Below are 14,070 nucleotides of genomic sequence, written 5' to 3' on the forward strand. Positions count from 1 at the left end.
TTTTTTTGTTACGGTTCTGCTGTTTCTTTTTATTAGGTTTTGTATATTCGTTTTACAATGATTTTGGATGTTCATTTTCATTTAGTTTTAAATGTTTTTTTTTTAGATTTTGGATGGAGTAAATGGTTAAATTAGTTTCTGAAAAATCACTCGTTCTTCAAATGGGTCCTTGAAAGATTTTTTTAATTAAATTCATTTTTTAAAGATTTTAAATTAGTTATGTTAATCCTTTCATCATTTTTTTGTTGATGGTATCAAAATTTGCTAATATAATATATTAAGTGACACTACAATACACATTTAGAAGTCTTAATTGACTATTAATATAATAAGTTTATGAAATTAAATCAAATCAAAACATAATTGAGAGAAAAACTTAAAGCATTAGAATCCTTCAATTTAGATTGATTTGATTTAGTTTCATAAACTAATCATGTTAACTGTCAATTAGGACTACTAAGTATATGTTATAATATTATTTAACGTACTACATCAATAAACTCTGACATCGTTAGCAATAGAAATAATAGAAGAATTAACATAATTAATTTTGATTAAAAAAAATTTTCAAAAACTAATTTGACTATTTAGTCGTTTTAGATATTCTTTTTATTTAGTTTTGAATATTTCTCGTGATCATTTAAATTCAAATCTCCTATGAAATGAAGCATGGAACGCACTAGCATTCGCGTCAATACACACCTTTAAGGCTTTAACTATGATATGATTTTTTTCCCTTGACTCTGACTTGTTCTGGACATAATTTTCTGCATCATGACAACATTCTCCAACAAAAATCTATTTTGGACTTTTCTGAGGGAAGAATAGTCCATCTTAACAGTAAACTACATAGTACTAGTTTTGATCATCATCATCACCATGTTCTAACTTCTAAATTGTATCATTTTTCTAGGAGAAGCACATATCAGCTATGATCTGCAAAACCAGTTGAAAATTTGAAGAGCAAATACATGAATTCCAATATGGAGGAAACTACTACTCTTCCTCTGAATATCTCCGATGTCAACAAGCCTATGATCTTCACCAATAGGCTACACATGCTTCTCCACTCTATTGCTTTGTGCTTCTTATTCTATTACAGACTCTGTTACTTCTTTCAATCTAGAGCAACACCACCATTATTGTTACCCTGGATTCTTGTATTTTTATCTGAGATCATTCTCTCCTTCATTTGGATACTAGGCCAAGCATATAGATGGAACCCAATTTCAAGAACTGTGTTCCCTCAAAGGCTACCCGAAGATCAAAAGCTTCCTCATATTGATGTGTTCATATGCACTGCAGATCCTACTAAGGAGCCTACTATTGATGTCATGAACATTTTGTTATCAGCCATGGCACTTGATTACCCTCCAGATAAGCTTCATCTGTATGTTTTCTACCTACAAATTCTTCAATTTTGTTCATGTATGCTTATAATTTGTTTAACACATGTTTGTACTTTTACAACTTAGGTATGTTTCTGATGATGGGGGTTCAGCAGTTACCTTGAATGGGATGAGAGTGGCATGGAAGTTTGCAAGGTGGTGGATTCCCTTCTGCACAAGATACAGAATAAGGTGTAGATGCCCCAAAGCTTACTTTTCTTCTCAAGAGAGTGATGATGATTTTGGCGGGGATATGGAGTTTGTTGCACACAGGAAAATGATCAAGGTGGAAGATTTTATTTATTTTAATATATATATGGAAAAATTTGATCCTAAAGTTTGTGATTTTTTATTCAAAAATATTTTTGACGTTTAATTTCATTTTAACGTTTTTTATTTAAGTCAAAACTACCCCTGAACGTTCAAAATTGAAAACGTTGAGACGCAGCTTCAACACAAATAAAAAATATCAGGGACAAAATTGAATGAAATTAAATATTAGGTATAGTTTTGAAGAAAATTGTGAAAGTTAGGAACATGCTTTACTCTGTATATATCAGATGTTGAAGTTAACTTTCTATGAAATGTTTTTTGGATTCTATGACCATTGACCAATGCTTCATTTATATGGTTCTCTTCAGGAAAAGTATGAGGTTTTCAAAGAAGACATGTTAAGATTTAGAGAAGATGAGGTTCACTCTGGAGATGCTACTGGCATAACAAGTCAAAATCATGCATCTATCATTGAGGTATAGTATGAGTATTTTCTTCTAAAAAGTAGCTTGATTATGGTTTAATTAGCTAAATTCAAAGCTTGGTAGGCTCTATTTGTTCAATTATAGTTCAGATGAATCAAATTCAAACCTGTGGACTTGATTAATATAAGTGCTTGAACCAAACTACTGCTTTAATTTGGCCTTTGCAATGTTTGTGTTACATATAGAGAGCACAGTAATTTTCTCTGAGGTGCTGGATGGTGTTTACAATGAATTTCAGTCATATGATAAGAAAATCAGGTATGTTTTTGGCAGGTGATACAAGAAGATAGCAGAGATGAAATAGAGCCTGTGAATTTGCCTAGTCTTGTATACGTTTCCCGCGAGAAAAAGCCTTCTCATCCTCACCATTTCAAAGCTGGAGCACTCAATGCACTTGTAAAATTCTCTACATCTCTAAATTTATTCATTATTCAAGGCATTTTCTTGGAACAAAACAAAATTCTTAAACTCAAACCATTCACAAGTATGAGCAAGAGCCTTGATATTTGCATTTACTTTGTCATGTTGCAGTATCGCATCTCTGCCGTGATGAGCAATTCTCCATACATTCTAGTGCTGGACTGTGACATGTTCTGCAGCGAGCCGGATTCAGTGCGACAAGCACTGTGTTTCCACCTTGATCCAAAGCTATCACCTTCCCTTGCATATGTGCAATTCCCACAGAAATTTCACAACATAAGCAAGAATGATATATATGATAGTCAGCACAGATCAGCATACAAAGTAAAGTAGAGCATACCAAATACATATCTACATCTTCAAAAAAGTAGCATTTACTAAGTTTCTTTTCCCATAACTTAGGTTCTATGGCAAGGTATGGATGGACTTAAGGGGCCTGTGTTGTCTGGCACAGGATTCTATATGAAAAGGGAAGCTCTATATGGAAATTACACAATCAAAGGTACAGAACATGATGAAATTATTCAGTTGTTTTTGCTTTAGATATGAGTATCATAACTGCATACTCATTGTTAGGCACTGAACTTGAACCCCAACAACAATTTGGCGCATCCAACAAGTTAATCAAATCCTTAAAACAACAGAATTTCACTCCTGATTTGATGAATGACGGGAAAGCTTTACCTGATGAAGAGACTCTACTTTTGGCTTCATGTAACTATGAAACTAACACTAAATGGGGTCAAGAGGTAATAAAGATTAAGAATATCTATGATTTTTTTTTTTCATTAACACAATGCCTTTCAATGTGCTTATTCCTTATTGCAGATTGGATTCTTGTATGGTACTGTATGTGAAGATGTTCACACTGGATTCATGCTGAATTGCAATGGTTGGAATTCAGTTTTTTGTGATCCATCTAAGCCACAGTTCCTTGGAAACAGTACAACTAACCTGAATGAATTGCTAATTCAAGGAACAAGATGGGGTTCTGGTCTACTTGACATTGGTTCAAGCAGGTTCTGCCCTCTTATATATGGACCTCTAAGGATGTCCCTACTTCAAAGCCTTTGTGTTGCTGAGCTTACATATTTCCCTCTTTATTGCTTGCCTCTTTGGTGTTTTGCCATTGTCCCTCAACTTTGTCTACTATATGGATTTTCCCTCTGCCCTAAGGTAACTTTAGAGATTGAATTCAACATTCACTTGTTATATTTGCTTCACATATTGTCACATGATGACTCTAATGCTTTATTTTGTGTGTCAGGTCTCAGACCCATTTTTCTTCATTTTTCTGTTCATCTTCCTATCATCTCTAACAAAACACTTAGTTGAAGTCCTCACAACTGGAGGAACATTCAGAAAGTGGATAATAGAACAAAGGATATGGATGATGAAATCAGTCACATGCCACTTCTATGGATTGTTGGATGCAACACTCAAAAAACTTGGTCTAAGAGAGGGTAGTTTCATGCCGACCAACAAAGTGGAGGATCATGAACAAACCATGTTGTACCAAATGGACAAGTATGATTTCAGGACATCAAAAATGTTCCTTGTTCCAATGGTTGCAATCATAATCTTCAACATGAGTTGCTTCTTTGGGGGAATCTATAGAGTGGCTTCAGTTGGAAATTGGAACAGCATGTTCATGCAGCTATTGCTTCCTTGTTATGTCATTGTTGTGAATTATCCCATCATTGAAGGGCTGATAAGAAAAGACAAAGGAAGCATTTCAACTTCAGTGATTATACTTTCTAACTTTTTGGTAATTATTATTCATTTTATACTTTCTCCTCTCCTAATATAAGTGTAGTAGGGGAGAAATTTAGCTTTGACAATGGAGCCCTTTCAAAGTTTTTATAAAAGAATTAGTAGTATTATTTTAAAAGTACAAATGGAGTTTAATTGATTTAAATTTTACATTTTTATATTAAATTTGTGGAATCAATTTTTACTTTTTTATTTATTTAATTATTTTTTATTTTAAATATTAACATTTTAGACTTAGATTTCAATAAACATTCATAAATTAAAAACTTTATTGACTTATTTATAAATTAAAAATAATTTATAATATCTATTTATATAATTATTTATTTATTTATTTTTATATTAGTAATAAATTTAAAAATAATTATATTTATAAATTTTATTTTAAAATAAATATTATTATATAATTTTATGTTAAAATTTTTTGTTCTCAATAAATCTTTTCAAACTCTGCCACTGAGTGTAGTATTCCATTTATGCTCATCTAGCTTTGGTGTTATTATTTATAATATTTTTTATAATATTATTTATATTTATATTATTAAATATAATTTGCTATGAAAGTAGGTCAAATGATCCAATAGTTTATTTGTATTTGGGCAAGTGAACAAATAACTTTTCGATATTTGTATTTATCTAAAAAAACAACGACTAAAATTTTAAAGTGGCCCCTAATATCTCAATTAAATTATTTATGTCTCTAAGATTAATTTTTGAAAACAGTAGTCAGAATATCTTTTTTTAGTAGTGTAGGGACTTACTTAATAGAATGATGAATTAATACCACTACTGTCAAATTTGACACTATAACCGCTCGTGTATATGGTAAATAAATGTTTATGATTTAATGTAATCTATAGTCACCTTTATCACTCTAAATCTACCAAATCCTATTAGATTCGCTTGTATTTATAATTAATTATGTATACTTAGTAGTTATAAACGTTAGTTAGAATAAGTTCTCTTCAATAGAATCAACAAACACTAGCGAGATAGCAATTTTTTTGGACACAAAATTTAAAATTCAGATACTTACCACATCATTGACACATTGCCAAGTCTCAAATTGCTTTAGATCGAGCGCAGGATCAGGTCAGAGAACAATTCCAGTAACGAAACCGAGTTTACATTTCTCATTTAGGACTTTCTTCATGGCATAGCTCCAAGAATAATAGTTTTCCTCCATAAGTTAATGTATTACTAACACCAAACTGGATTGATCAGCCGAAATGAGAAAGAAAGGGTCCGCTATTGATGCAGAAATTGGTAGCAAAAAAGGAAAAAGAAAGATTCTGGAAGAAACTTGAAGAGGATAGAAGAAGTGGTGTTGAGAACGGAAGTAAGAGGTATGGTTAGAAAATTTCTTCTGATACCATGTTAAACTAGTGATTTTAGAGAGTAGAAAAATGATTTTATTTCATCAAGTAATGAATGAGAGAGGTTCGGTTTTTATATATAAGTGATTGAAGAATAAAAAATTTATTCTAATTAACTAGCGTTTGTAGCTACTAATTATACATAATTAATTTTTAAATACAAGCAGGTCTAATAAATCTTCCATAAACTCTAAACTGTTATGCCTTGCTTCATTCTTTAGAGAAATCATAAAATAATTCATTCTAATGATAATCAAATTAACTAGATTTAAAATGTAAATCGATAAATTAATTATATAATATAAATTTATGTGTTGTAGTATTATTTAGAGATCAAATTATTTTATATAATATAAATTTATTTGTTGTAGTATTATTTAGAGATCAAATTATCTATTTATTTGCTGATACTTTTAAAAAGATAGTGTCATGGGACACAATTTTAAAGTTTTCTTTAGTTTTTTGTGTTTGAAGATAACTAAAAAAAATTTAAAAAAATAATTTATAATAAAAATAAAAAATATATAACATAAAACTGTCAATGAATTTTTATAAATCATATATTAAAAAGTATATATAATAAGTAGATGCTGATATATTAAAGTTGATCATATTTAAAAATATTTTAGGCAATTTATTTGAGAGGATATATGAAATAGAGTAACAGTGACAAAAATACTATTAATCATGTTTAAGTACACCAAATAGTATACACTTAATATTTATAATTGGACACTGTTATTATTATAGTTTTAATATAGATGTTAATTGTATTTTCATTACTTTTTAATTCAACTAAGTAATAATAGGTATTAAATTTAATTTATTAGTGTTAGCACAAAATTTCGATAGTTCAGATAGTTCGATCATGATCATTTGATTTAAAGGTAAGTTGACAATGTGTAAGTCGAAATGTCATAACATGTGGGTTGTTCCACAAAAATGTAAGTCAAAGTATCATGACATGAGTTGTTCCAAAAAAGTACTAGCATAAGGGTTCGACTTATCCTAGAAGGAGTCGAGTCAGTGACTTCTAAAAATCAAAATCCAATAATTTCACAAAGGTCTCATCCAGAAGCACTTTATGGAACGTTGGACTTGAAGACCAAGATAAGAGAAGACGTGGAACGTTAAATTTGGGAGTCAAAAATCTTTATAGTTAAGACAATGTCGTGGTCTGAGAAATAGGAGGAAGCTAGATCGTGGGAAGAGGAAAAACGCTCTGCAAATCTATCCTTGTGTTCTATAAATAGAAGAAAAGTAAAAGTAAAAAAGGGGATTTCAATTTGGATATTACAACATTACATAAAACTCTACAAAATCCAAAGTCACGCTGATAACAAAGAAATCTATGGAGTGCAAGTGCACGTAAGTGTTAGGAGTCAATTTTCTTATTTTTTTTTGTTCATTTTATTTTCATTATTTTAAATTTCTATTTTACTTTATTTTATTATTTTCCATACCTTTTTCGATATTTTAATTTATTTCATTCATTTATTTTAAGCTACAATTTACTTGCTTCAATTACGATCTTTATTTATTTTAATTCTTTTCCTTCTCATTATTCCGCCTTACGTTGTTTATCTTAATTCTTTTTTGTCAAGCATTTTATTTCCAACTTTCAATTTCACTTTATTTTAGTAAAAAGGTCGACCAACTGAGTTTGAGTGGGACATAAGATAGAAGGAGGCGTTGGTGCATGATATCATCCCAAACAAGATGACAATCTACTTCAATGTGCTTTGTGCGTTCATGAAAAACTGGATTTTTAGCAATGTGAAAAGCTACTTGACTGCAGCAATAGAGACGAATGGGGACATGATAAGGCACGTATAGAGAGGAGAGTATATCTTTAATCCACTTCAATTCTTTTGTTGTCTGAGCTATTGAACGATATTTAGTCTTAGCAGAGGAGGCAAACACTGTCTGTTGTTTCGGAGTCTTCCAAGATATTGGTGAGTTACCAAGCTGGATGAACCAGCCTATGATTGACTTGCGAGTGAGTGGACAACTAGCTCAATCAGAGTCACACCATCCATAGAGTCGCAAATCATTCTCTCATGGGAGAAGAATTACTTGTCCAGAATGTCCCTTTAAATAGCGTACAACACGCAAAGCAGCTTGCCAGTGTTCGATGCGTGGATTTTGCATGAACTGGGATAACATGTGAACACTGTAGGCCAGATCAGGCCGAGTAAAACACAAATAAATCAGTTTTTCAACAAGTCGACGATATATGCTAGGATCAGATAAAAGAGAACCTGTAGCTGACCCCAGTCGATGATTCTCTTCGCACAGTGTTGCTACAGGCTTAGCACCCAGAAGTACTGTTTCAGTGATTATGTTCAAAGCATATTTTCTTTGGCACAGAAAAATTTCAGTTGGAGATCTGGCAACCTCAACTCCTAAGAAGTATTTCAGTCGGCCTAAATCTTTCATGTGAAAATATGTGTGTAAATACTCTTTGAAACGTTGAATTGCAGCACCATCATTTTTTGCAATGACAAGGTCATCAACATATACCAAAACTACCAACTGCACGCTATTGTGGCGAAGGCTAAACAAGGAATGGTCCTTTGGGGATTGCTTGAAACCATATTGAAAGAGAGCAGATGAAAGTTTTGCAAACCAGCATCATGGAGCTTATCGCAGTCCGTAGAGAGATTTCTGAAGTTTACAAACCACTCCTTGTTGAGACACATGAAAACTAGGGGAAAGCTTCATGTAAACGTCCTCATCAAGTTCTCCATGAAGAAATGCATTGTGGACATCCATTTGGTGGAGTTCCCAATCCTGGGCTGCTGCCACTACGAGTGTTGTGCGAATTATTACCATCTTTACCACTGGAGAAAATGTTTCATTGTAATCCAAGCCTTTCACTTGATTATTTTCCAAAATTACCAGTCTTGCTTTGAACATCTCTATTATACCGTCAAAGTTGTATTTAATTTTATAAACCCACTTACACCAATGTGCTTTCTTTCCTGGAGGAAGGGTTGTGAGCTTCCAAGTGTCAGTGAGTTGAAGTGCATGAATTTCTTGGGACATTGCTTCGTGCCAATGCTCATCTCTAACTGCTTGAGAGAAAAATAAAGGCTCCTGCTCTGTCTGGAGAGAGGCAAGAAAACTGCGGTGTTGTTTGGAAAAGGAATTATAATTCACAAAATTTTGTATAGGATACGGCACACTTGAGGATTTTGATGGAGAGGGAGGTTGGTTGGTAGGGACTATTGGTATCATAGCAGCAGAGACAAAATCGCACAACCTGACTGAGGGTATCTTCATGCGGTGACCCCGACCAAGTGGAACATCTATCGTGACTAGTGGTAGATCAGAAATCGGCGTTGTTTCTACTACACTTGGTTCCGATGCATCGTCAGCGATGTACTCTTCAATCTCTTTATTGAGATCATGTCTCCCTTGTTGGTCAATAGGTTCTTCAATAAGGGAGTCCCCAGCACAGTCATTCAAGTGTGGAGTACTGGTCTCTTTGTGTGTGTCTTCTTTAATAATTATTTCTGTCACAGGAAGTCCAATATCTTCAATCCTTGCTTCCAAAATGTAACACCCTAATTAGCCTAAACTTTACCTCGCACTGTAAAGCAAAAGTTAATCAAAGGTTACGATAATTCTAAGCTCATACATATAATATATAGAAAGAATTAATATAATCTAGAAGCCTGATGAAGGATATAACTCAAAAACAGAATTTAAAAAGCACAAAACCTACTAACGAAGCTACTAACTTAATGCACAAGAAACAGAGATAATATAACATAAGATAATAGTATAATATCAAGAGAATCTAGATACGGCTCGCGGAGTTTAAGCCGGCTAGCTATATATATACAGACAAAATAGAATTTGAAGTTAAAACAACTTATACAAGATTTTCTCTTTCAAATACAAGCCTCTAAGACAAAACAAAATACAAAAGTGAGAGATATACAAATAAATCAAAAGACTCCAAGAAGTATCAAGATCCTCCGCTTCTGTCACCATCCAAAGCAACTCACCGAATTGCGACTTGCATCTGAAAAAGCACAACAGAAATATGGTATGAGAACCGGAGGTTCTCAGTATGGTAACAGTGCCCAATGATGTAAGATATAAGATCCTGGGACGCCAAAGGCAATCCTAGACTTCATATCCATCACAAGATTTATCTTAAAGCGTACTAAAACAATTAACCATAACTTAAACCATAATACATTCAAGGGTAATCTATCTTAGGGGATTTTTTATTCTAACAATTCACCGCTATCTCACAGCCTTCACTAACCTATCATCCATGCGATTCCATCGCCGCCGCCTTCTGAACTTCCTCAATCCCAGTAGAAAGCACAATTATATGCAAAGCAAGTAAAGCACAAGTATTGGCATGTAAGGCAAGTAATTCAAGTAGCAATTAGGCATGTTAAACAATTAGGCAAGCAATTACAAGTCGGCAAAGCAAACAAACAGATAGAAGATGCACATGATGAATGCCTATCCTATTGGCTGTCATATCACATTGTCGGTTCAACTGCCAACCCGACACACCTCCATAGAGATGTCGCCCTTCGGAATCATCATTGGGAACCCCCGAGATATGGTGCTCGGATCACCGTCTAGGATTTTGTGCCTGCACACTCTATTGATCCGAAGGGATGCGAGCGGGATACTCTTGCCTCAAACCTCACATCTCAATGTAAGCAGGATTAACCACCGTCCTTACGCCGCCGCCGCTACCTCGACGGGTGGGATTAATCACCGTCCCTGCTGGGCGCATAGCGTCTCATAATCTCAATATCAAACAGTATTTCAGTAGTTTTTCAGAAAACATTTTCAATACATCAATGAATCATCATTGCACATTCGAGTACTCAACTCATCTCAACCACTGTCAAATCAGCAATTCCAATCCGAGTCCTCGACTCATCTCAACTACTGTCAATTCACATTTCCATTCTAAACTCAACAGTTCACCAGTTCTCATCTCATATACCAATCATTCTTCACACACCATCAAACCATTCCTCAGTGAACCAGAAACCTAAGCCTCCATTTTCTAATTTTTCAAAACAATATCAAACTAAATCTCTGAAGTTCTTTCCCATGTTTTAATGCCCAAAATTAAGCCCAAAAGTCTTAAAATGGTGTCACAAAAGCTTACAATCTTGTTGAGAAGGTCAAATAGTTGAAAAAAAAATTTAGGTTTGAGAAACAGGGCGTGTGCGTCTGCACAGGGGTATGCGTGCGCACACCAAAAAAGATTTTTAAAACGTGTGCATACGCATAGAGGTGTGCGTACGCACAGGTATCAAGTTTTGCAAATCTGTTCGCTCGCACAAGGCGTGCTCGCGCCCTCAATAGATTGCCCTTCGAAACGTGTGCATGCGCACAGGTTGTAAATGTTCATTGGGTATGTGCGTGCATAGGTTTAAAATTTTGCAAGGGTGTGCGTGTGCACATACCAGAAATCACAAAATTCTGCAACTCTGCAAAATTTCAGATTTTGACACCAAACTTTGAATGATCATAACTTCCTCTTCAAAAATCCAAATTTTACAAACTTTATATCGATTTGAAGATTTTTCAATAAGCTTTAGTTTCAAACAAATTTCAATCAATTTTGAAAACTGAGGCATAAGTTATGATCAAACAAAGTTTACCAAAAACCAACTTTTACTAAAAGTTCACAAATTACCAATTTCCCAATTTTCATAACTCAAACCAACCAAAACCACATAAAACTATTCCAAACTCCATTTTTCATCAAAATCTACCCTCTATATCATATTGTACCATCCTGACTAATTTTTCCTTCACGTAACATTATTCTCAACCTCAACATCAAATATATAACATTAAAATCAATCTTCATTCACATTTCCACCCATGTTACCATATACTCAATCTCAACATCACATATATCATTACCATTCACTTTTCAATCCACATAATCATTCATAATCATCATATCATCATCAACCATCATAATTAAACTCAAAATCATCAACCCATCATAAATCATCATGCATCATTATTCAACAACTCAACAACCATTTTAATTCAAACATATCCTATAGGTTACTAGCTTAAGTGTCCATGAATATTATATACTACATAGAGAAAACCAAAACCATACCTTGGTCGATTCTCAATATGAACCAAAAACTCAAATTGAGCTTTCCACCACAATTCAAGCTATCAATCACTCCAATTAAGCACCAACAAGCTCCACAATTTCCAATAGTCACAACTTCAAGCTATAACACATAATTTACAATACCTCAACCTAGGGTTCATCATAATCAAAATTTCACAAGGGTTTACGAGTAACTCACCTTACCCTCTCTTCTTCCCTTCGCTTCTCAAGTTGAGATCTAATCCTGCACTTACATCTACCACACGTGCATTTGAAAATTTGCTCGCACTGTCCTAATTCATCCCACAGTACTTTCAATTTCCCATAATATGCGTCATGGCCATTTCTTCCTGCTTACATCTCGTCAAATCTGACTTCAATTGTTGTATTCGTAATCCGTTCATAGCGAAAAACCGCTCTTTGATATCTTTCCACAGTGTCTGTGCGTTCTCTACATACGCAACGGTCGACCGTAGGCTTGGTTCGATCGTGTTCGAGATCCATGATACAATCATGGATTGCGCTGTCCACCAATCCTCAAGATTAGATGCACCTTGTTCTAGTTTCATGAGAGTTCCATCGATGAATTCCTATTTTCTCCGAGCCCGAAGTGATATTTTCACAGCTCTAGCCCATTCTTTATAATTTTCTCCACACAGCTGCACTTGCATGATTACATTTCTTGGGTTGTCACTCGCATTGAGGTTATATGGCGAGTAAGTTTTTTTAGTTCCTTTTTCTGAAGTCTCTGATACATTTACAGAGTTGTTTCCTAAATCTGCTGCCATGGTTATGCAGCCTAGGTTCCTTTTGTGTTTGTCGGTATTAGAGTATACTCTGAAACCATGTAGAAAATTTAACCTATTTTCTATTAGTCATGAACACATCTATATATAACTTTTGATATGAAATTATATCAAATATTTTCTATCTTAAAAAGCATAATTTACTATCCTAACAAATTAGAATGCATAATTTTCTATCCTAGTAAAGATATAAATGAGAGTATTCTTAGAGTATTATATTTATACTTAAATTATAGAAATATTATTAATATAATATTTCTATGTATATCTAAATTATCCATTAATACTTGTCTTGCAATCACTAAGAAATTCCGAGGTCGAACTCACTCTTTTTTAAAAGAATTATATCTACTCTCTAAATTAAGATTTTGCTACAAACTTAATTCGATATATTATCGAGATTACAAAAAATCATGTGAAATAATTAGTATGATTAAAAATTTTTATTATTTTATATAAAATTCTATTATTTTTTATATTATAAATTTATCATCGATGCAACATTACTGACATGGCACAATTACAAAAAGTAATATGGCATAAGTTCATTCTATAATAAATTTGCATTCACTTTTATATGATAATAATAAATAAATATATTTAAATACACACAATATGTAATAACCAATATTATAATTTTTTTTCTTTATAATTTTTTAGATAATTAAAAATAATAGATGAGTTTTTATTTTATAATTAGTTATTAGTTATAAAAAAATCTATATAACTCTTAAAATAAAGAGTTGTATCATAATAAATTCTATGATAATAATTATAATAAAAACTTATTAGTAATTTATATTTTATATATATTAAAGTATTTGCTTTAGTAAATATTTGAATTTATAAATTATATTTTTATGGACAGTCACATGAAGAGGTAATTTTTGCATTAGTGCAAAATTATAATTAAAAATGAATAACAAAGTTCATCTTATGTTGTTTTTGAGCTGTATTGTTATATTTGATTATTTTGTACATATAACACTAAACAAATTTATAAAACAAATATAAGTATTAGTCTTCTTGCTGAATGATATACTCTATAGTGTAATTTTGATCTTGTGTCAAAGTTAAAAGTAGTTAAAGAGGTTTTTGTCGGTTCTTGTGAGAGATTACAAGATCGATGAAATAATAATGTAATAGTAATAATGGTGCTGTTGATTATATATATAAATAGATAATAACAATGCACAATAATAATAATAATAATAATAATAATAATAATAATAGATGTATAATTGTATCTAGTCATTGCTTTATAATTGAAATACTTAATGACACGTAATAAATTCAATTAATTAAGAGTACTGATTAATGAAATATATTTATTTATAAAAAAATTTATAACATATATGAGAGAATTTCTTCAATGAATACCACCTCTTAAAATGAATGATATGGTCTAATAAAAAGAAT

The 14,070-nt window shown here is 32.4% G+C and overlaps 1 protein-coding gene across 2 annotated transcripts; it reads left to right on the forward strand.

Moving 5' to 3' along the window:
* The first annotated feature begins 615 nt into the window (after positions 1–615).
* LOC112711320 (cellulose synthase-like protein G2) lies at positions 616–4,464 on the forward strand. 2 transcript variants are annotated; one of them, XM_025763950.3, is made up of 9 exons: positions 616–1,390; positions 1,476–1,674; positions 2,030–2,137; positions 2,405–2,542; positions 2,678–2,890; positions 2,969–3,068; positions 3,143–3,315; positions 3,395–3,742; positions 3,834–4,464. In XM_025763950.3, the coding sequence occupies exons 1-9, from the start codon at positions 972–974 to the stop codon at positions 4,374–4,376; spliced, it is 2,241 nt and encodes a 746-aa protein (XP_025619735.1). In that variant the 5' UTR covers positions 616–971; the 3' UTR covers positions 4,377–4,464. The 2 variants fall into 2 exon arrangements, with proteins under 2 accessions (XP_025619735.1, XP_025619736.1); XM_025763951.3 differs by having other exon boundaries at positions 2,420–2,542.
* Positions 4,465–14,070: the final 9,606 nt, after the last annotated feature.

This window comes from Arachis hypogaea, chromosome 9 (assembly GCF_003086295.3).
Source record: "Arachis hypogaea cultivar Tifrunner chromosome 9, arahy.Tifrunner.gnm2.J5K5, whole genome shotgun sequence".
Taxonomy (NCBI): Eukaryota; Viridiplantae; Streptophyta; class Magnoliopsida; order Fabales; family Fabaceae; genus Arachis; species Arachis hypogaea.

Bases quoted from the DNA above. Each gene is read 5' to 3' on its own strand.
- LOC112711320 (XM_025763950.3), top strand. From the start codon at position 972: ATGAATTCCAATATGGAGGAAACTACTACTCTTCCTCTGAATATCTCC. The intron at 2,543-2,677 runs GTAAAATTCTCT...GTCATGTTGCAG, and splicing joins CTGGAGCACTCAATGCACTT to TATCGCATCTCTGCCGTGAT. The intron at 3,743-3,833 runs GTAACTTTAGAG...TTTGTGTGTCAG, and splicing joins GATTTTCCCTCTGCCCTAAG to GTCTCAGACCCATTTTTCTT.